The sequence below is a fragment of the Somniosus microcephalus genome, chromosome 33 (genome assembly GCF_052327205.1).
Source record: "Somniosus microcephalus isolate GS21.2 chromosome 33, FLI_Smic_1.0, whole genome shotgun sequence".
In the NCBI taxonomy this organism is placed as follows: Eukaryota; Metazoa; Chordata; class Chondrichthyes; order Squaliformes; family Somniosidae; genus Somniosus; species Somniosus microcephalus.
In genome coordinates, this window is record NC_141019.1 from 39,949,510 (window position 1) to 39,971,903 (window position 22,394).

Genomic DNA, 22,394 nt, shown 5'->3' on the forward strand with positions numbered 1-22,394 from the left:
CCCCCCTCGCGCTCTCTCTGCCCCCCCTCGCGCTCTCTCTGCCCCCCCCTCGCGCTCTCTCTGCCCCCCCTCGCGCTCTCTCTGCCCCCCCTCGCGCTCTCTCTGCCCCCCCTCGCGCTCTCTCTGCCCCCCCTCGCGCTCTCTCGGCCCCCCCTCGCGCTCTCCGCCCCGCGCGCGCTCCGCCCCGCGCTCTCTCCGCCCGCGCTCGCGCTGCCCCCCCTCGCGCTGCCCCCCCCTCGCGCTCTCTCTGCCCCCCCCCTCGCGCTCTCTCTCTCTGCCCCCTCTCTCTCTCTCAGGGTTACACCCACACTGAGAGCGGAGAGGCACGCACGGTGCATTACACGCAGAAGCCTCCCCTGCGGTTCGGTACCTGTTTCCTGGGCGCAGGGAGCGCTCGGCCGCTGGGTACCGATGGCCGTTCCTGGGCCGAGCCGTCGGACAGTTTCTGCTTCCGTTTGCGGGGTCCCTCGGCCGCTGTCGGGGCTCCGACTCCCGGCGTCTCCGCGGCCCGTCTCGGGGCCTTGTCCCCGGGCGAGTTGGGGCTGCTGGAGGGGGGTGGGGGTCTGGGCAGCCCTCGGCAGCCTGGCAGAACTGGGCTCCTGCCCCGTCTGATGGTTGCAGTTGGGGTCGCTGGCAGCGTGGTGGTGTTGGTGATTGTTGTTCCTGCGGGAATCGGCCTCTACGGTGCTGCTGATGAGGTCGGGGCTAGAGGAGGAGAACTTCTTCTGCAGTAGGTCGTGAGGGAGACTGCGGAGTGCAGCCGCTGGTCCAAAGTAGCGGAGGTTCTGCGAGCAGGGCATTTGCAGGTCCTTGCAGGCCGGGCTGTGCACGGGGGACAAGCCCCCCCTCAGGGCCGCGGCCTTCGCCAGTCCCAGCAGGTCCCCCTGGCTCCCCTTGTTCGTCCCCTTCCGGTACCTGGGCTTGGCCCGGTGACGAGACTTCCCCGGCGAGCCCGACGCCTTCTGGCAGCTGGGGATGGTCACCTGGGTCACCGCCGAATCCAGCTTCGGCAGAATGACCTCCGTCCTCAGGATATCCGGCCTGGGAAAGGGGGGGGGGGGGATAATGAGAGACGTGTCAGGGGGGGGCGTGACCTTCGACACAAGGGCCCCCACCCCACGGTCGCCCAAACATCGGGCGTTACCGGCCCACACCGTCTTAACACTCACCGTCTCGCTGTCTGGGCACAGTCAATGGAGGGGAGGGAACGGTGAAGAGCAGATAATCTCGGAGTAATGCCGGGACAGGAGACACTCAGTCAGTCCAGTCTCTTACTAATCGTCCCACAGTGACCAAACGTACGGGGTATTGGGGTTCAGTCCCCCTCGCTCAGTATCGGGGTTCAGTCCCCCTCACTCCTCAGTATCGGGGTTCAGTCCCCCTCAATCAGTATCGGGGTTCAGTCCCCCTCTCCCCCTCACTCAGTATCGGGGTTCAGTCCCCCTCGCTCAGTATCGGGGTTCAGTCCCCCTCTCCCCCTCACTCAGTATCGGGGTTCAGTCCCCCTCTCCCCCTCACTTGGTATCGAGGTTCAGTCCCCACTCCCCCTCACTCCGTATCAGGGTTCAGGTCCCCGCTCCCCCTCACTCGGTATCGGGGTTCAGTCCCCGCTCCCCCTCACTCGGTATCGGGGTTCAGTCCCCCTCTCCCCCCTCACTCGGTATCGAGGTTCAGTCCCCGCTCCCCCTCACTCCGTATCGGGGTTCAGTCCCCGCTCCCCCTCACTCAGTATCGGGGTTCAGTCCCTGCTCCCCCTCACTCAGTATCGGGGTTCAGGCCCCGTCTCCCCCTCACTCAGTATCGGGGTTCAGTCCCCGCTCCCCCTCACTCGGTATCGGGGTTCAGTCCCCGCTCCCCCTCACTCAGTATCGGGGTTCTGTCCCCACTCCCCGTCACTCAGTATTGGGGTTCAAGCTCCACTCCCCCTCACTCCGTATCGGGGTTCAGTCCCCTCTCCCCCTCACTCCTCAGTATCGGTCAGTCCCCCTCTCCCCCTCACTCAGTATCGGGGTTCAGTCCCCACTCCCCCTCACTCAGTATTGGGGTTCAAGCCCCTCTCCCCCTCACTCGGTATCGGGGTTCAGTCCCCCTCTCCCCCTCACTCGGTATCGGGGTTCAGTCCCCCGCTCCCGGTCACTCGGTATTGGGGTTCAGTCCCCGCTCCCCCTCACTCAATATCAGGGTTCAGGCCCCGCTCCCCCTCACTCAGTATTGGGATTCTGTCCCCCGCTCCCCCTCACTCGGTATCGGGGTTCAGTCCCCGCTCCCCCTCACTCAGTATCGGATTCAGTCCCCCTCTCCCCCGCACTCAGTATCGGGGTTCAGTTCCCGCTCCCCCTCACTCTGTATCGGGGTTCAGTCCCTTCTCCCCCTCACTCGGTATCGGGGTTCAGTCCCTTCTCCCCCTCACTCGGTATCGGGGTTCAGTCCCCCGCTCCCCCTCACTCAGTATCGGGGTTCAGTCCCCGCTCACTCAGTATTGGGGTTCAGTTCCCGCACCCCCTCACTCGGTATTGGGAATCTGTCCCCACTCCCCCTCACTCGGTATCGGGGTTCAGTCCCCGCTCCCCCTCACTCGGTATTGGGAATCTGTCCCCACTCCCCCGTCACTCAGTATTGGGGTTCAAGCTCCACTCCCCCTCACTCCGTATCGGATTCAGTCCCCCTCTCCCCCGCACTCAGTATCGGGGTTCAGTTCCCGCTCCCCCTCACTCGGTATCGGGGTTCAGTCCCTTCTCCCCCTCACTCGGTATCGGGGTTCAGTCCCTTCTCCCCCTCACTCGGTATCGCGTTTCAGTCCCCCCTCTCCCCCTCACTCGGTATCGGGGTTCAGTCCCCGCTCCCCCCTCACTCGGTATTGGGGTTCAAGCCCCTCTCCCCCTCACTCGGTATCGGGGTTCAGACCCCGCTCCCCCTCACTCGGTATCGGGGTTCAGTCCCCCTCTCCCCCTCACTCGGTATCGGGGTTCAGTCCCCCGCTCCCGGTCACTCGGTATCGGGGTTCAGTCCCCGCTCCCCCTCACTCAATATCAGGGTTCAGGCCCCGCTCCCCCTCAGTATTGGGAATCGCTCCCCCTCACTCGGTATCGGGGTTCAGTCCCCGCTCCCCCTCACTCAGTATCGGGGTTCAGTCCCCGCTCCCCCTCACTCAGTATCGGGGTTCAGTCCCCGCCCCCCTCACTCTGTATCGGGGTTTAGTCCCCGCCCCCCTCACTAGAACATAAGAAATAGGAGCAGGAGTAGGCCAATCGGCCCCTCGAGCCTGCTCCGCCATTCAATAAGATCATGGCTGATCTGATCCTAACCGCCAATCCACTATCACAGAACCATCTCCTGAATCTAACAGAATTAGACACACGAAATAGGAGCAGGATCAGGCTACACGGCCCCTGAGCCCGCTCCGCTACCCACAGGGCTATGACCGATCCGAACCTAGACTCATGTCCAAATTCCTGCCCGCTCCCCGTAACCCTTAATTCCCTTCTAGGAAACTGTCTATTTCTGTTTTAAATTTATGTAATGATGTAGCTTCTACAGCTTTTTGGGGCAGCATATTCCATGGACCTACCACCCTCTGAGTGAAGTAGTTCATCCTCATCTCAGTTTTGAAAGAGCAGCCCCTTATGCTAAGACTATGCCCCCTAGTTCTAGTTTCACCCATCATCGGGAACATCTTCCCTGCATCCACCCGATCCAACCCCTTCACAATCTTATATGTTTCAATAAGATCGCCTCTCATTCTTCTGAACTCCAATGAGTAGAGTCCCAATCTACTCGACCTCTCCTCATATGTCCATCCCCGGGATTAACCGAGTGAACCTTCTTTGTACTGACTCGAGAGCAAGTATGTCCTTTCTTAAGTATGGACACCAAAACTGTATGCAGTATTCCAGGTGCGGTCTCACCAATACCTTGTACAACTGAAGCAATACCTCCCTATTTTTATATTCTATCCCCCTAGCAATGAAAGCCAACATTCCATTGGCCTTCTTAATCACTTGCTGCACCTGCATACTAACCTTTTGAGTTTCGTGCACCAGGACCCCCAGATCCCTTTGTACTTCAGTACTTTCCAGTTTCTTGCCATTAAGATAATAACTTGCTCTACGATTTTTCCTGCCAAAGTGCATAACCTCACACTTTCCAGTATTGTATTCCATCTGCCAAATCTCTGCCCACTTACTTAGCCTGTCGATGTCCCCTTGCAGGTTTTTTATGTCCTCCTCACTCACTACTTTCCCTCCCATCTTAGTATCATCTGCAAACTTTGATATGTTACACTCGGTCCCCTCCTCCAAATCGTTAATATAGATTGTAAAGAGTTGGGGACCCAGCACTGACCCCTGCGGAACACCACTAGTTACTGATTGCCAGTCTGAGAGTGAACCATTTATCCCAACTCTCTGCCTTCTGTTAGATAGCCAATCCTCTATCCATGCCAGAATATTACCCCCAATCCCGTGATATTTTTATCTTAAGCAATAATCTTTTGTGTGGCACCTTGTCAAATGCCTTTTGGAAGTCTAAATACACTACGTCCACTGGTTCCCCTTTATCCACCCTATACATTACTTCCTCAAAGAACTCCAGCAAATTTGTCAAACATGACTTCCCCTTCATAAAACCATGCTGACTTTGTCCTATTAAATTATGATTATCCAAATGTCCTGTTACTGTCTCCTTAATAATCGACTCCAAAATTTTACCTACCACAGATGTTAGGCTAACCGGTCTATAGTTTCCAGCCTTCTGTCTACTGCCCTTTTTAAATAAGGGTGTTACATTAGCAGTTTTCCAGTCTGCCGGGACCTTTGCCGAGTCCAGGGAGTTTTGGAAAATTATTACCAATGCATCCACAATCCCTACCGCCACTTCCCTCAAGACCCTAGGATGTAAGCCATCAGGTCCAGGTGATTTATCCGCCTTGAGTCCCATTATTTTACCGAGTACCACTTCCTTCGTGATTTTGATCGTGTTTATCTCCTCCCCCCCCTATAGCCCCCTGCTTGTCCAGTGTTGGGATATTCTTGGCGTCCTCTACTGTAAAGACTGATGTAAAATATTCATTCAGTGTTTTTGCCATCTCCATATTTCCCACCATTAATTTCCCGGTCTCATCCTCTAAGGGACCAACATTTACTTTAGCCACCCTTTTTCTTTTTATATAACTATAAAAACTCTTACTATCTGTTTTTATATTATTTGCTAATTTACTTTCATCATCTATCTTCCCTTTCTTAATCAATCTTTTTGTTATTTTTTGCTGTCTTTTAAAGTTTTCCCAATCCTCTATCCTCCCACTAGATTTGGCTACCTTATATGCCCTTGTTTTTAGTCAAATACTATCCTTAATTTCTTTACTTAATGTCTTTTCTTTTACACCCTTTTCTTCTCAGTGGAATATATTTTTTTTGGAAGTTGTAAAATAACTCCTTAAATGTACACCACTGATCAGTATCGGCCTTACCCTTTAATCTATTTTCCCAATCCACTCTACTCAATTCCGCTCTCATACCTTCATAGTCTCCTTTATTCAAGCTTAGCACGCTTGTTTGAGAGACAACCTTCTCGCCCTCTAATTGAATATGGAATTCAACCATGTTATGGTCACTCATTCCAAGGGGATCCTTTACTTGGACATTTTTAATTAATCCTGTCTCGTTACACAGGACCAGATCTAAGGTTGCTTGCCCCCTGGTCGGTTCAGTTACATACTGCTCAAGAAACCCATCTCTAATACACTCAATGAACTCATCCTCAAGGCAGCCCTGCCCAATTTGATTTGTCCAATTAATATGATAGTTAAAATCCCCATAATTATAGATGTTCCCTTATTACAAGCCTCAACTATTTCCTGATTGATACTCCGTCCAACAGAGTTGCCATTGTTCGGAGGCCTATAGACTACGCCCACTAGTGTTTTTTTCCCCTTATTATTCCTTACCTCCACCCAAACTGTTTCATTATCCTGGTCTTTTGACCCAATATCATTTCTCTGTATTACAGTGATTCCTTCCTTTATTAACATAGCCACCCCACCTCCCCTTCCTTCCTGTCTGTCCTTCCTGATCGTTAAATAACCTGGTATGTTTAATTCCCAGGCATTGTCACCCTGCAGCCATGTTTCTGTAATGGCCACAAGATCATACCCATATGTAGCTATTTGTGCCTTTAACTCGTCTATTTTGTGACGAATGCTACGTGCATTCAGATAGAGAACTTTCAAATATGTTTTGTGACACTTAGTTCCTGCTTTTGCCCTTTTTATTACTTTACCTTTTACTCCATACCTTCTGCCCCTTCCTGACACGCTCTGGTTTTTAATTTCCCACTGCTACCTAAGTCTATGACCTTCTCTGTTGTCATTTTTATTATTTGCTCTCTAGGAACCTCCCCCCGACTAGTTAGTTTAAAGCCCTCTCTACAGCCCTAGTTATATGATCCGCCAGGACTCTAGTCCCAGCACTAGCCAAGTGAAGCCCGTCCCAACGGAACAGCTCCCTCCTGCCTCAGTACTGGTGCCAGTGTCCCAGGAAGCAAAACCCATTTCTCCCACACCAGTCTTTGAGCCACGCATTTAACTCTCAATTTTATTTGTCCTAGCCAAATTCGCTCGTGGCTCAGGTAATATATTACCCTTGTGGTTCTGCTTTTTAATTTGGCCCCTAGCTGCTCAAACTCCCTCAGCAGAACCTCCTTCCTTGTCCTATCTATGTCGATGGTACCAACATGGACCACGACAACTGGATCCTCCCCCTCCCACTCCAAGTTTCTCTCCAGTCCAGAGGAGATGTCCTTAACCCTGGCACCGGGCAGGCAACACAGCCTTCGGGACTCTCGCTCTCGGCTGCAAAGAACTCTATCTATCCCCCTAACGATACTATCCCCTACAACTACAACATTTCTTTTAACTCCCCCCACTTGAATGGCCCCCTGCTCCACGGTGCTGTGGTCAGGTTGCTCATCCTGCCCGCAGTCCCTGTTCCCATCCTCACAGGGAGTAAGAGCCTCGAACCTGTTGGACAAGTGCAAGGGCTGCGGCTCCTCCAACACTACCTCCTGGATCCCCGTACCTGCCTCACTTCTAGTCACACCATCCTGACCCTGGCCACGGACTACATCTGAATTAATTAATCTAATTGGTGTGAATACCTCCTGAAACAGAGTCCAGGTAACTCTCCCCCTCCCTGTATCGGGGTTCAGTCCTCGCTCCCCCTCACTCTGTATCGGGGTTCAGCCCCCGCTCCCCCTCACTCAGTATCGGGGTTCAGTCCCCGCTCCCCCTCACTCTGTATCGGGGTTCAGTCCACTCTCCCCCGTCACTCAGTATCGGGGTTCAGTCCCCGCCCACCTCACTCAGTATCGGGGTTCAGTCCCCACCCCCCTCAGTATCGGGGTTCAGTCCCCGCCCCCCCTCACTCAGTATCGGGGTTCAGTCCCCACCCCCCTCAGTATCGGGGTTCAGTCCCCGCCCCCCGTCACTCAGTATCGGGGTTCAGTCCCCTCTCCCCCGTCGCTCAGTATCGGGGTTCAGTCCCCACTCCCCCTCACTCTGTATCGGGGTTCAGTCCCCCGCTCCCCCTCATTCAGTATCGGGGTTCAGTCCCCACTCCCCCTCACTCAGTATCGGGGTTCAGTCCCCGCCCCCTCACTCTGTATCGGGGTTCAGTCCCCTCTCCCCCTCACTCTGTATCGGGGTTCAGTCCCCGCTCCCCCGTCACTCGGTATCGGGGTTCAGCCCCGCTCCCCCTCACTCGGTATCGCTGTTCAGTCCCCTCTCCCCCTCACTCAGTATCGGGGTTCTGTTCCCGCTCCCCCTCACTCGGTATCGGGCTTCAGTCCCCTCTCCCCGTCACTCAGTATCGGGGTTCAGTCCCCCTCACTGTATCGGGGTTCAGTCCCCGCCCCCCCTCACTCCGTATCGGGCTTCAGTCCCCTCTCCCCCTCACTCAGTATTGGGGTTCAGTCCCCGCCCCCCCCTCACTCTGTATCGGGGCTCAGTTCCGCTCCCCCTCGTCACTCAGTATCGGGAATCTGTCCCCGCTCCCCCTCACTCAGTATCGGGGTTCAGTCCCCGCCCCCCCACACTGTATCGGGGTTCAGTCCCCGCCCCCCCCTCGTCACTCAGTATTGGGGCTCAGTTCCGCTCCCCCTCGTCACTCCGTATCGGGGTTCAGGCCCTGCTCCCCCTCACTCGGTATCGGGGTTCAGGCCCCGCTCCCCCTCACTCGGTATCGGGGCTCAGTTCCGCTCCCCCTCATTCGGTATCGGGGTTCAGGCCCCGCTCCCCCTCACTCAGTATCGGGGCTCAGTTCCGCTTCCCCTCACTCGGTATCGGGAATCTGTCCCCGCTCCCCCTCACTCGGTATCGGGGTTCAGCCCCGCTCCCCCTCACTCGGTATCGGGGTTCAGTCCCCGCTCCCCCTCACTCGGTATCGGGGTTCTGTTCCCGCTCCCCCTCACTCGGTATCGGGGTTCAGTCCCTGCTCCCCCTCACTCTGTATCGGGGTTCTGTTCCCGCTCCCCCTCACTCGGTATCGGGGTTCTGTTCCCGCTCCCCCTCACTCGGTATCGGGGTTCAGTCCCCGCTCCCCCTCACTCTGTATCGGGGTTCTGTTCCCGCTCCCCCTCACTCGGTATCGGGGTTCAGTCCCCGCTCCCCCTCACTCTGTATCGGGGTTCAGTCCCCGCTCCCCCTCACTCAGTATCGAGGTTCAAGCCCCTCTCCCTTCCCTGCAGTCTTGCTGTGCGATCCGATGGTCCTCCGACCCGCTGACCCTTTGGCTGTGGCCCCTGACTCTTTGACCCCCCCGACCCGCTGACCTTTTCCAGTGCGTCGACGGCAGTGCAGTCGTGTGCCGCTTCTTTAGGAGTTTCTCGACGGAGTTTGCGTGCACCAGCGGCCGGACAGACTGATGTTTGAAAATCCCGGGATAGGACTTGTCCAGAGCTTGTTCCCGCCTGTCGAGAGAACAATCCCGGTGAAGGAGGGAGTGAATCGGGGGTTAAAGGAGAGAGAGAGAGTGTTAAAGGAGAAAAAGGCGAGTTTTCGCGCACGCACTTTGCTTAAAAAAGAGAGTTTGCACGCGCTAGCGGCGCGCGTGTGAACGCGCGCGAAAGCCAGCGAATCGAGAGCGAGAGCGGACCCTATTGTGATGGCGCCGATGAAGATGGCTGCCGTCCTTACGGGCTCCGTGCGTACCAGGCAGCTAAGTGTCCTTTGCTGCTTGGTGCGCTCGGCTGGTTAAGAAAAAAGCATTTCACTGGCTGGATTTCACTTGTTGTATTTGGTTATGTGGGGAAAAAAAATGGAAATTGAAAGTGAAACTGAAATTGAAATGAGGGTTAGGGGTTAGGAGGGACAGTGTGAGCGAGATAGAGAGAGAACACTACTAACAATAACCAGCCCCAGGACAGTGACAGCGTAACACAAAGAATTCGACCCAACACAATCGTCACTAAGCAAAAGGAAAAATATCTGTCATATTGGGCAGAAACAACAAAAACCCAAAACAAACTCAATTGAGTTAAAGGAGAGAGAGAGACAATAAATCCCCAAAAAACCAAAGTCCTTGTGTTCCAGCAAAGATCCAGACATCAGGGACCCAGAATAAACTTCACAATAGGAGCAACTAAAATTGAACAAACTACAAATACCTAGGCCTAAAAATCAGTTCTACGGGAAACTTTTATTTGGCTGTGAATGAACTGAAAGAGAAAGCAAGGGCGGCTTTCTATGCCATTAAGAAATCAACCCAAATAGAAATTCCAATTGTCATTTGGCTCAAAATTTTTAAATCAGTAATTGAACCAATTGCACTCTATGGCAGTGAGGTGTGGGGCCCGCTAACACAACAAGAATTCGCAAAATGGGACAAACATCCAATTGAAATCCTGCATGCAGAATTCTGTAAAAGTATCCTCTGGACTCAGAGGAAAACCACAAACAATGCATGCAGGGCAGAACTAGGCCAATATCCACTACTAATTAATATCCAAAAACGAGCCATCAAATTTTGGAAACACCTAAAAATGAGCAACCCCCACTGCTATCATTACGAAGCCTTGAAATGCCAAGAGATGATCACAGAGAAGAGTCCCCTCAGTCAACTAGTCCTGGGACTCAGTGAAGTAACTACCAACACTAATAATAACCAGCCGCAGGACAGTGACATCCAAGCACAGAGAATTCAACCCAACACAATTATCACTAAACAAAAGGAAAAATACTTGAACTATTGGACAGAAATGACAAAAACCCAAAACAAACTCAATTGCTACTTGGCCCTAAACAGACAATACAACATGGCTGATTACCTGACCATGGTAAAGGATAGCAAACTGAGAAAAACCTTGACAATGTACAGACTTAGTGAACATAGCCTGGCCATCGAAAAAGGCAGACACAGGCAGACCCGGCTGCCAAGAGAGGACAGGATATGCTCTCACTGCAGTCAGGGAGTGGTGGAGACAGAGATGCACTTCCGCACAACTTGCGGAAACTATCAGGACATGAGGGAGAATTTCTACCCAAAATTCACAAAAATATGCCCTGAATTCAAAAATTTGAATGACCTCCAAGAACTCCCATATCTACTGGGGGAACAGAGAAAATGTGTAACTATAGTGGCAAACTATGTTACAGCTTGCCACAAGCAGAGGGACAACCATTGACACATTAAATCTAAGAAAAGATTATATGCATATTATATGTCCATATAGCTATGTATACACGGGTATACTTCTCTATACACTATGTCCAGATCGGTGTTTGTGGTCAATCATACATGTATTTCTGTGCTTTGGCAGCATAAGATGTATCTTGTCATGCCAATAAAGCAATTTGAATTGAATTGAATTGAGAGAGAGGAAGTTAGAGAGAGTGTGTTAAAATTAAAAGGAGAGCGATTGAGAGAATCGGGAGATAATGGAGAGAGTCACGGGTTAAATGTAGGAAACAAGTCAGCCAATGTACGCACAGCAAGATCCCACAAACAGCAATGTGATAAATGACCAGGTCACCTGTTTTTCGGCGTCAGCTGCGGGATAAATATTGGCCCCAGGACTCCCGGGATTGGGACCCGGATCTGGGACCCTGGATCCCTTCTCCCGCCCTGTGATGGGGGGAACTGCGGCCCCCTCCAATCCTGGGGAGGGATACTTCCGCCGAACGCGGGCGGCGCACGTGAAGGTGCGTCACCCCACAGTAACTCTAACCCCTGCCCCCTCTGACCTCAGGACTAAAGTTAACCCCGCCCCCTCTGACCTCGGGACTAAAGTTAACCCCGCCCCCTCTGACCTCAGGACTAAAGTTAACCCCGCCCCCTCTGACCTCGGGACTAAAGTTAACCCCGTGACCTCGGGACTAAAGTTAACCCAGCCCCCTCTGACCTCGGGACTAAAGTTAACCCCGCCACCTCTGACCTCGGGACTAAAGTTAACCCCGCCACCCTCTGACCTCGGGACTAAAGTTAACCCCGCCACCCTCTGACCTCGGGACTAAAGTTAGCCCCGCCCCCTCTGACCTCGGGACTAAAGTTAACCCCGCCCCCTCTGACCTCGGGACTAAAGTTAACCCCGCGACCTCGGGACTAAAGTTAACCCAGCCCCCTCTGACCTCGGGACTGAAGTTAACCCCGCCCCCTCTGACCTCGGGACTGAAGTTAACCCCGCCCCCGCCCCCTCTGACCTCGGGACTGAAGTTAACCCCGCCCCCTCTGACCTCGGGATTAAAGTTAGCCCCGCCCCCTCTGACCTCGGGACTGAAGTTAACCCCGCCCCCTCTGACCTCGGGACTGAAGTTAACCCCGCCCCCTCTGACCTCGGGATTGAAGTTAGCCCCGCCCCCTCTGACCTCGGGACTGAAGTTAACCCCGCCCCCTCTGACCTTGGGATTAAAGTTAGCCCCGCCCCCTCGGGACTGAAGTTAACCCCGCCCCCTCTGACCTCAGGACTGAAGTTAGCCCCGCCCCCTCTGACCTCGGGACTGAAGTTAACCCCGCCCCCTCTGACCTCAGGACTGAAGTTAGCCCCGCCCCCTCTGACCTCGGGACTGAAGTTAACCCCGCCCCCTCTGACCTCGGGATTGAAGTTAGCCCCGCCCCCTCGGGACTAAAGTTAACCCCGCCCCCTCTGACCTCGGGATTAAAGTTAACCCCGCCCCCTCTGACCTCGGGACTAAAGTTAACCCCGCCACCTCTGACCTTAAGAGCTCCTTCTCCTTTAGCTCGAGCTGCAACATGACGGCGTTGAGCTCCATGTAGAGATTGTTGGCGCGTTCCAGCTTCCGCTCGTAATGTTCCCGAATATCCAGCGCGTGCCTGGAAACCAGGGACAGGGTAGAATCAGTAAACACCGGGCACCGCGATATAAACACCGGGCTCTGAGATATAAACACCGGGCACCGCGATATAAACACCGGGCACCGCGATATAAACACCGGGCGCCGCGATATAAACACCGGGCGCCGCGAGATAAACACCGGGCTCCGCGATAAACACCGGGCACCGCGATATAAACACCGGGCTCCGCGAGACAAACACCGGGCTCCGCGAGACAAACACCGGGCTCCGCGAGACAAACACCGGGCTCCGCGAGACAAACACCGGGCTCCGCGAGATAAACACCGGGCTCCGCGAGACAAACACCGGGCTCCGCGAGACAAACACAGGGCTCCGCGAGACAAACACCGGGCACCGAGATATACACCGGGCGCCGCGAGATATACACCGGGCACCGCGAGACAAACACCGGGCTCCGCGAGACAAACACCGGGCGCCGCGAGATATACACCGGGCACCGCGATATAAACACCGGGCGCCGCGATCTAAACACCGGTCTCCGCGAGATAAACACCGGGCTCCGAGATAAACACCGGGCGCCGCGATAAACACCGGACGCCGCAAGATAAACACCGGGCACCGCAAGATAAACACCGGGCACCGCAAGATAAACACCGGGCACCATGATATAAACACCGGGCGCCGCGATATAAACACCGGGCGCCGCGATATAAACACCGGGCGCCGCGATATAAACACCGGGCGCCGCGAGATAAACACCGGGCGCCGCGAGATAAACACCGGGCTCCGCGCGATAAACACCGGGCTTCGCGATAAACACCGGGCACCGCGATAAACACTGGGCACCGAGATATACACCGGGCACCATGATATAAACACCAGGCGCCGCGAGATATACACCGGGCACCGTGATATAAACACCGGGCGCCGCGATAAACACCGGGCACCATGATATAAACACCGGGCTCCGAGAGATAAACAGCGGGCTCCGCGAGATAACACCCAGTGCCACGTTATAAACGCTGGGCCCCTCGATATAAACAGGGGGACCCGCGATATAAACACCCAGCAACGCGATATAAACACTGGGCTCTGCAATATTAAACCGGGCGCCACGTTATAAACACCCGGACCAGCAAACACCGCGATACAACCACTAGACCAGCAAACACCACGACAGAAACACCCAGCACCACAATATAAACACTAAACTGGCAAACGACATGATAGAAACACCCAGCACCGCAATATAAACACCCAGACCTGCAAACACGCGATAGAAACACCTGGCACCGAGATCACTAGACCTACAAACACCACGATATAAATACACGGACCAGCAAACACTGATATAAACACCCGGCACTGCAATATAAACACCAGACCGGCAAAAACCACGATATAAACACCCAGCAGTGCAACATAAACACCAAACCAAGAAACACCGTGATAAAAACACCCGGACCAGCAAACACTGCAATATAAACACCCGGCACCGTGATATAAACACCCGACCAGCAAACATCGTGATATAAACACCTGGACCTGCAAACACCACAATATAAATGCCCAGCACCGCAATATAAACACCCAGACCAGGAAATATCAGGATATAAACACCCAGGCTAGCAAACACTGCGATATGAACACCCTGCACCGTGATATAAACACCAGACCAGCAAACGCCGAGATAGAAACACCCGTCACCACGATATAAACACCAGACCTGCAAACACCGCGATATAAACACCCAGCACCGTGATATAAACACCCAGACCGTTAAACACTGATAGAAACATCTAGTGCCACGACATAAACACCTAGACCAGCAAAAACTGCGATATAAACACCCTGCACCGTGATATAAACACCAGACCAGCAAACGCCGAGATAGAAACACCCATCACCACGATATAAACACCAGACCTGCAAACACCGCGATATAAACACCCAGCACCGCAATATAAACACTAGACTGGCAAACACCGCGATATAAACACCCAGCACTGCAATATAAACACCAGACTGGCAAACACCGCGATATAAACACCCAGCACCGCAATATAAACACCCAGACTGGCAAACACTGCGATATAAACACCCAGCACCGCAATATAAACATTAGACCTGCAAACACCGTGATATAAACACCCAGCACCGCAATATAAACACTAGACTGGCAAACACCGCGATATAAACACCCAGCACCACGATATAAACACTAGACCAGCAAACACTGCAATATAAACACCCGGCACCGTGATATAAACACCAGACCAGCAAACATGGCCAGCAAACACCGTGATATAAACACCTGGACCTGCAAACACCACGATATAAATGCCCAGCACCGCAAGATAAACACCAGACCTGCAAACACCGCGATATAAACACCCAGCATCGCAATATAAACATTAGACCTGCAAACACCGCGATACAAACACCAGACCGGCAAACACTGCGATAGAAACACCCAGCACCGCAATATAAACACCCAGACCTGCAAACACTGCGATATAAACACCAGACCGGCAAACACCGCGATATAAACACCCAGCACCGCGATATAAACACTAGACCAGCAAACACTGCGATAGAAACACACAGCACCGCGATATAAACACCCAGACCTGCAAACACTGCGATAGAAACACACAGCACCGCAATATAAACACTAGACCAGCAAACACTGCGATATAAACACCAGACCAGCAAACACCGCGATATAAACACCCAGACCGTTAAACACCGTGATAGAAACATCCGGTGCCACGACATAAACACCCAGACCAGCAAAAACTGCGATAGAAACACCCAACACCGTGATATAAACATCCTGCACTGCAATATAAACACTAGACCGGAAAACACTGATATAAACACCAGATCAGCAAACACCGCGATAGAAACACCCAGCACCGCGATATAAACACCAGACCGGCAAAAACCACGATACAAACACCCAGCAGTGCAACATAAACACCAAACCAAGAAACACCGTGATAAAAACACCCGGACCAGCAAACACCATGATATAAACACCCGGCACCGTGATATAAACACCAGACCAGCAAACATGGCCAAATAAACACCCGGACCAGCAAACACCGTGATATAAATGCCCAGCACCGCAAGATAAACACCCAGACCAGGAAATATCAGGATATAAACACCCAGGCTAGCAAACACTGCGATATAAACACCCTGCACCGTGATATAAACACCAGACCAGCAAACGCCGAGATAGAAACACCCGTCACCACGATATAAACACCAGACCTGCAAACACCGCGATATATAACACCCAGCATCGCAATATAAACATTAGACCTGCAAACACCGCAATATAAACAGACCGGCAAACACTGCGATAGAAACATCCAGCACTGCGATATAAACACCAGACCAGCAAACACCACGATATAAACACCCAGCACCGTGATATAAACATCCTGCACTGCAATATAAACACTAGACCGGAAAACACTGTGATATAAACACCCAGCACCGCAATATAAACACCAGACCGGCAAACACCACAATAGAAACACCCAGCACTGCAATATAAACACTAGACCAGCAAACATCGCGATAGAAACACTAGACCAGCAAACATCGCGATAGAAACACCCAGCACCGCGATATAAACACCTGGACCGGCAAACGCCGTGAAATAAACACCCGACACTGCAGTATAAATACTAGACCGGCAAACACTGCGATATAAATACACGGACCAGCAAACACTGATATAAACACCCGGCACTGCAACATAAACACCAAACCAGGAAACACCGTGATAAAAACACCCGGACCAGCAAACACCACGATATAAACACCCGGACCAGCAAACACTGCGATATAAACACCCGGCACCGTGATATAAACACCAGACCAGCAAACATGACAAAATAAATACCCGGACCAACAATCACCATGATATAAACACCCGGACCTGCAAACACCACAATATAAACACCCAGCACCGCAATATAAACACCCGGACCTGAAAACACCACGATATAAACGCCCAGCACCACAATATAAACACCCAGACCAGGAAATATCATGATATAAACACCCAGACTAGGAAACACTGCGGTATAAACACCCTGCACCGCGATATAAACACCAGACCAGCAAACGCTGAGATAGAAACACCTGGCACCACGATATAAACACCCGGACCAGCAAACACCGGGTGATAAACACATGCCGCCACAATATAAACGCCCAGAACCCCCTCCCCCTGCACACAGACAGACAGGGCGGGATTAGTGAATACCGCGATATAAACACCCGCCCTCCCCGGATTGCAGAAGCCGCCGCATTGTACCACGCACAGAGCCATCTCCGATCTCCTACCTCAGCTCCTCGCGCCTCCTGCGGACCAGTTCCTCGTCCAGGCGGTGAATGCAGGTCCCTTCGCTCTTAATCTTTTCAAAATGTTGCTTTACTTCTTCCCGCCACTCAGCCTAGAGAGAGAAAGAGCGAGCGAGAGACCGTCAGTGCTGCTCTCAGACCATAATAACCAACACTTGCATCGAGTCCACACCACGGGAAGAGGCCATTCGGCCCAACTGGTCCGTGCTGGAGTTGGTGCTCCACTCGAGCCTCCTCCCACCCCAATCCATCTCACCCCATCACCATATCCTTCTATTCCTTTCTCCCTCACGTGCTCAGCGGGTAGCATGCTCTAGGTGGGAGGGGCTAGGAGTGAGCCAGGTGTGACTGGTCGCCTAATTGCAGCTGGGAGTTGGAGGGAGTTTTGTAAAAAGTTGGTGGCGGGTTTTGGGGTGTTGTTTTCAGGTTTTAGGGCCTTTTTGGCCCACAAAAAACAGCCAGATGGCTGCTGAGGGGTCCGGAGTGCCGGGCCCCTCAGAGGACAATATTCCCAAGAGGAATTTTATTAGGGAAGAAACTGTGGTGGGAAGGGGAAATAAAAGGCCCAAAGATTTGGGCCGGGACCTCGGGAGGTTTGGTAAAGAAAATACGGTGGTGGTGCAATAAGAAGATTCGAGCCTGGGATATAATTCAGGCGGTTCATGAGGACTGTGGCGAGGGAAGCCGTTTTGCCTGCCGACCAAAACCAAATGTGGGATTTGAGGTGACGGTCAGTGGCCGTGAGGAGGTGGAAAAACTGCTGCTCAGTCTGAAAGTTGGGGAGAAATTCTTGGAGGTGACTCTGCTATATTCAGAGGAGGTGGTGGTTTCATTTTTGAACTTGCCTGTGTACATCGAGGACGAAGTGCTGAGCAAAAAGTTGGAGTCGTGGGACATTAAAATCTGTTCCGAAATAAAGAGGTACTATCCGGGAACACGGGTAGCAGACGGAACCCGGTATGTCAAGGTGCGGTTCCCAGAGGGGGTGAGGTCTTTGCCTTACAGTATGAAGTTCAAGACACTGGAAGGAGTGCAGTACTTTCGTGTGCTGCACGATAACCAAGTAAAGGTGTGTTACTATTGTCTGGGACATGACCATCTCGTAAGAAACTGTCCTGATTTGTATTGTTACAATTGCGGTGAGTTGGGACGTATCGCGCGGAGCTGCAAGGCGGAGAGCTGTGGGGTGTGTCGTAAAGGCCCCGCCGGCTGTGAGTGTGTGGTGGAAGGGAGCAAAATGAGTGATGAGGAGATGGGAGAAGGAGCAGGAGAGGAGTGTGGAACGGCCGGAGGTGCGGTGCAGTCGGAGGGCACAGCCGGTAAAATGAAGGAAAAAGGAGCACAGGAAGAGGCCAAGGATGGCGGAGCAGAGATCGAGATGGAGATGGCGGAAAACACGGCAAGGGCTGTGGAGGGGAACAAAGACAGCAGCGGGCAGCAAGGGTCGAGTGCAGACTCGAGCCTTAGTGTAGTTCGGCTACCCCTGGGGAGTCTGGTGTCTGCGGGGGGAGAGGAGGCAGGAGCGGGGTGTGTGGTGGAAGTGAGTGCTCCGGGGAGAGGCGGGGAGTCGGATATTTTGGTGAGCGGGAGGGGGCAGGGCGGGGAGAGGGTGCAAGAGGCAGGAGCCTTAAAGGGACAGCAGAATGGGATCGGCGAGATAGAGACGTCAGAAGGGAACAATTTAGGTGCGCCATTGTCCCATGGAGTGAGGGAACAAGGTGCAAGGGTCAGAGGTGGAGGCGTGGTCGAAGGGGGCGGCATAGTGGGAGAAACTGCGATAGCAGGAAGACTCTCTATGGGAGATGAAGTATCTGACGGGGAGCAGGCACAGGGGGTTGCAGAAGAGCTTGAGTGTGAGGAATTAGAGGGGATCAGAGACATGGAAGTGGGAGGTGGGGTGGCATCATGTGGAAAGGGAAAGGTTAGTGAGGGGCAGAAGGAGGGAGAAAAGGGCAGCTCCTGGGTCCAAACTTAAGGCAAGGAAGAGGCTGAAACAGTGGGGTGGGGTCAAACAGGAGGGTAAAAAGAGCCGGAGGCTGCAGGAAAAAGCAACAGCTGCCCGAAAAGTTGAGAAGGAGCATGTGAGGAGGGAAGAGCCAGAGATTAAATGATGGGGAAATTATTGGGCATACTTTCCTTCTTTGGAGCCATGATTACATTGGTCTCGATCAATGTGAACGGACTGAGGGGTGAGAAGAAATTGCAGCAGTTGTTGCAGGGTTTTAAAGGCACGGACTTGTTGTGTCTGCAAGAAACCTTTTGAGATGAGGATATTCTGGAAAGAGTTCAGAAGGTTTGGAAGGGAGAGGGGTTTGCAAGTTGTGCAAACAATAACCGTAGAGGGGTGGCTGTTTTGGCGAGTCCGTCCATAGAAGAGAACGTTGCCTTGGTGGACAAGGACACTGAGGGGAGATTTTTACGGCTAAGGGTAAAATTGGAGGGATTTAATTGTGATCTCTTTAATATCTATGCACCGAACGACCATTGCAAGCGTCGCGAGTTTTTTCGGGGGTTATTCACTGAAGCGGCAGAGGTGGAAAATCCTTGTATAGTGGGGGATTTTAATGTATTTTTATCTCGGATGGACATTTCAGCCCAGATGACCTTTAAAGATGATAACTCCAGAGGGATGATTGTAAAAATGATGGCAAATTTAAATTTGAGAGACTTATGGAGGGACCGGAACCCCATAAAAAGGGAGTCCTCCTGAAGAGGTTGGGTGGGTGATGTTTTAAAACAGAGCCGAATAGATTTTGTGTTAATGCGGGAAGGGTTAAGTTCGGAGGTGATGGAGATTTATTATAAAAACGTATTTTTTAGTGATCACTCGGCTTTGGTTCTTAGAATTAGGAACAGCAGAGTTAAGATCGGTTCAGGGATGTGGATTTTAAACAATCAATACCTGAAAGAAATTGCTTATAAAGAAGGGATTATAAATATAATAAAGAATGCTCGGAAGGAACTTTTGTTCTTGAAAGAAAGAAGAGTTTGGTGGGACAATTTCAAATATGAGGTAAAAGTTTTTTCGGGACGTTATGGGAAGAAGAGAGCGGCAGCTAACCGGCGTCGAGAAGAGAATATAAACAGAAGGTTTACGGATGTCTGTAAAGCAGTTGACGGAGGGGATAAGGGAGTTGAGACTAAGTTCCGGGTGCTAAAGGAAGAGTGGGAATTATTGCAAGCTGAAAAATGCAAGGGGGCCATTCTCCGTGCAAAGGCTAGAGATGCGTTGGAGGGCGAAAGATGCACTAGATATTTTCTAGAGCAAGAGAAGCTGCAACAGAGATTATCATTAATTGAAGAGTTGAAGGTTGGGGAGAAGATCATTCATGAAAGTGAGGAGATTTTGGAGGCGGCTAGCAGCTTTTATCAAGAGCTATATACAAAAGAAGACATTTCCAATTTGGCGATGGAGAAGGTTAGTGCTTTTATTGAAAAGGGTTTAAAGGAGGATGAGAGAAGCATGTGTGACAAAGTAGGATTAGCGGAAATAAAAATAGCAATAAGTGGAATGAAGGGGGGGAAAAGCCCAGGGTCCGATGGACTAAGTGCAGAATTTTATAAGGAATTTTTTGAGATTTTAAGTCCATTGCTCTTAGAGGTTTTTACGGAAATTAAAATTGAGGGAAACCTGGCCCCATCTATGAGGAGAGGTATCATAAGCTTAGCTTATATAAAAATAAAGGGGATAGACGGGATCTGAAGAATTGGAGGCCCATCACACTATTAAATGTGGATTATAAGATCTTGGCGAGGGTTATGGCAAATCGTTTGAAGGAGGTGTTACCGGAGATAGTTTGGCCCTCTCATTCCTATGGAGTCATAGGCCGGGACATCGCAGACTCTGTGGTCTCAATCCGAGATGCGATAGAGCTCATGGAAGAGAGTGGGAGGGAGGCTTATGTATTAAAGATAGATCAAGAGAAAGCCTTTGATAGGGTCTCTCATGAGTTTTTATTGAAGGTTTTGGAAGCATTTGGTTTCAAGGAAAATTTCATTCAGTGGATAAGGATTTTTTATTCAAACATATTTAGCTGTGTTAAATGTAATGTTTGTTTATCTAAGTATTTTCCGATACAGAGATCAGTGAGGCAGGGTTGTCCCCACTGCTGTACACATTGGTAGCAGAACCATTAGGTTACATGATGCGAAAGAAACAAGGTGTAGTTGGGATTGTGGTACCCAGTTCTGGGCTGGTGTCGGTGATACACCAATATGCAGATGACACAACCTTAACATTGAGAAATGGGGAGTCAGTGAGGAAAGCTATGGAGGTAGTGGAGGAATATTGTAGAGCTTCAGGAGCCAGAGTGAATTATAGTAAGTCCCAATGCCTGGTTGCAGGGAGGGGTAGGGGGGAATGGTTGGGGGTATGTCCCTTTAAGGTGGTGGAGGTTTTGGAAGTTCTGGGGGTGCATATGGGGTGTGATATACCTATCAATTCATTCCATGAAAAGCGACGAGTTAAGATAGTAACTATAGGTTTTTATTGGCTAAATAACAGAGCCCACCCTCGTGGGTGATCGGTTCCAACAAGGAAGAATACTAGCCAAGTGGTCACCTTTATACCTGGGCAAGCAGGCGGAGCCATGGGCGGAGTCAGCTGAGGTATGCCTAGGTATAACAGCGTGCGTGGCAAGAGGTAACCCTGTGTAGTGATAACAACAGTGTAAACAGTGATAACAACAGTGTAACAATAGTGAACGGTTGTGAACGCTAACAGTGGTTTACCACAGGGTGCAAGAAAGACAGGGAAGAAGTGGATCGATTAAATTGGGAACCGAAGGTTATGAAAATTTAAAAGATTTTGGGAAGATGGGAAAGAAGGTGGTTGAAAGTGCAAGGAAGAGCGACCGTGGTGTCTGCTCTCCTGCTATCTAAGCTATGGTACTTATTGACGGTGGAGGATATTCCTGAGTGGGCGGAAGAGTCCATCTGAGAGGCTTGTGTGAGGTTTTTATGGGAAGGTAAACCAGCCTTGGTGGCTTACAATACCATCATTGGACGGAGAAATCAGGGAGGACTCAATTTCCCAGATATTGATTTGAAGAAAAAATCCTTTAGAATCAAATGGGTGAAGAGATTTCTTCAGAAGTCAAATACAAGTTTTTGGAAGAGTTGTTTTGAGCATTTTTTAAAACAAAGTGGGTTAGGAGGGCAGGGGATATTGTGGAATACAATAATATGTTTTTGAAATCGATTAAACTTCTCCCTAGGTTTTATAAGGGGGTTGTAGAGACTTGGGCTCAATTTTTAAAAAGTGTGCAGTTTATGCCCAAGGGGGCTGAGGAATTTTTAGAACAGCCCTTATTCTTGAACAGGTGGGTCAACATCGAAGGAGAGGTTTTATTTAATCAAGCTTTTATAAAAGCTGCGATTATATCTGTGAAAGATGTATTATACGAGGTGATTCCAGGTTGGTTGCCGGAAGCAATAGTGAGGGACATGGTGTGGGAGGAGGATCAGGAGGTAGAAGGAAAAGCAATAGGAATCATGTATGAGAAGATTGTGAGGGCAATGCCACAGGATTGGATGGAAGAAATAAATGCGGAAATCTCCAAAAGAAGTAAAATGCGTCCTGCTTTTCCAAGCTTTGTACTGGAGAAAGGGGGAGAGTTAGTCCAATTTGACATCTGTAATACTCGAGATTTCTATGAGGTATTCAGAGAATGGAGATTCAAGACACCGGTGTTGTATCCGTGTGTTAAT

General features: G+C 51.4%; 1 protein-coding gene across 1 annotated transcript in view; it reads right to left on the bottom strand.

Moving 5' to 3' along the window:
- Positions 1-337: 337 nt before the first annotated feature.
- LOC147097225 (mitogen-activated protein kinase kinase kinase 12-like) overlaps positions 338-22,394 on the bottom strand; it is a gene marked incomplete at its 5' end in the record, with an annotated part of 30,775 nt that continues 8,718 nt past the window's right edge. The window contains 5 exon segments of the mRNA XM_085972551.1: positions 338-553; positions 555-1,041; positions 8,824-8,961; positions 12,204-12,320; positions 16,668-16,777. Of these exon segments, the coding sequence (XP_085828677.1) occupies positions 338-553; positions 555-1,041; positions 8,824-8,961; positions 12,204-12,320; positions 16,668-16,777 (1,068 nt within the window).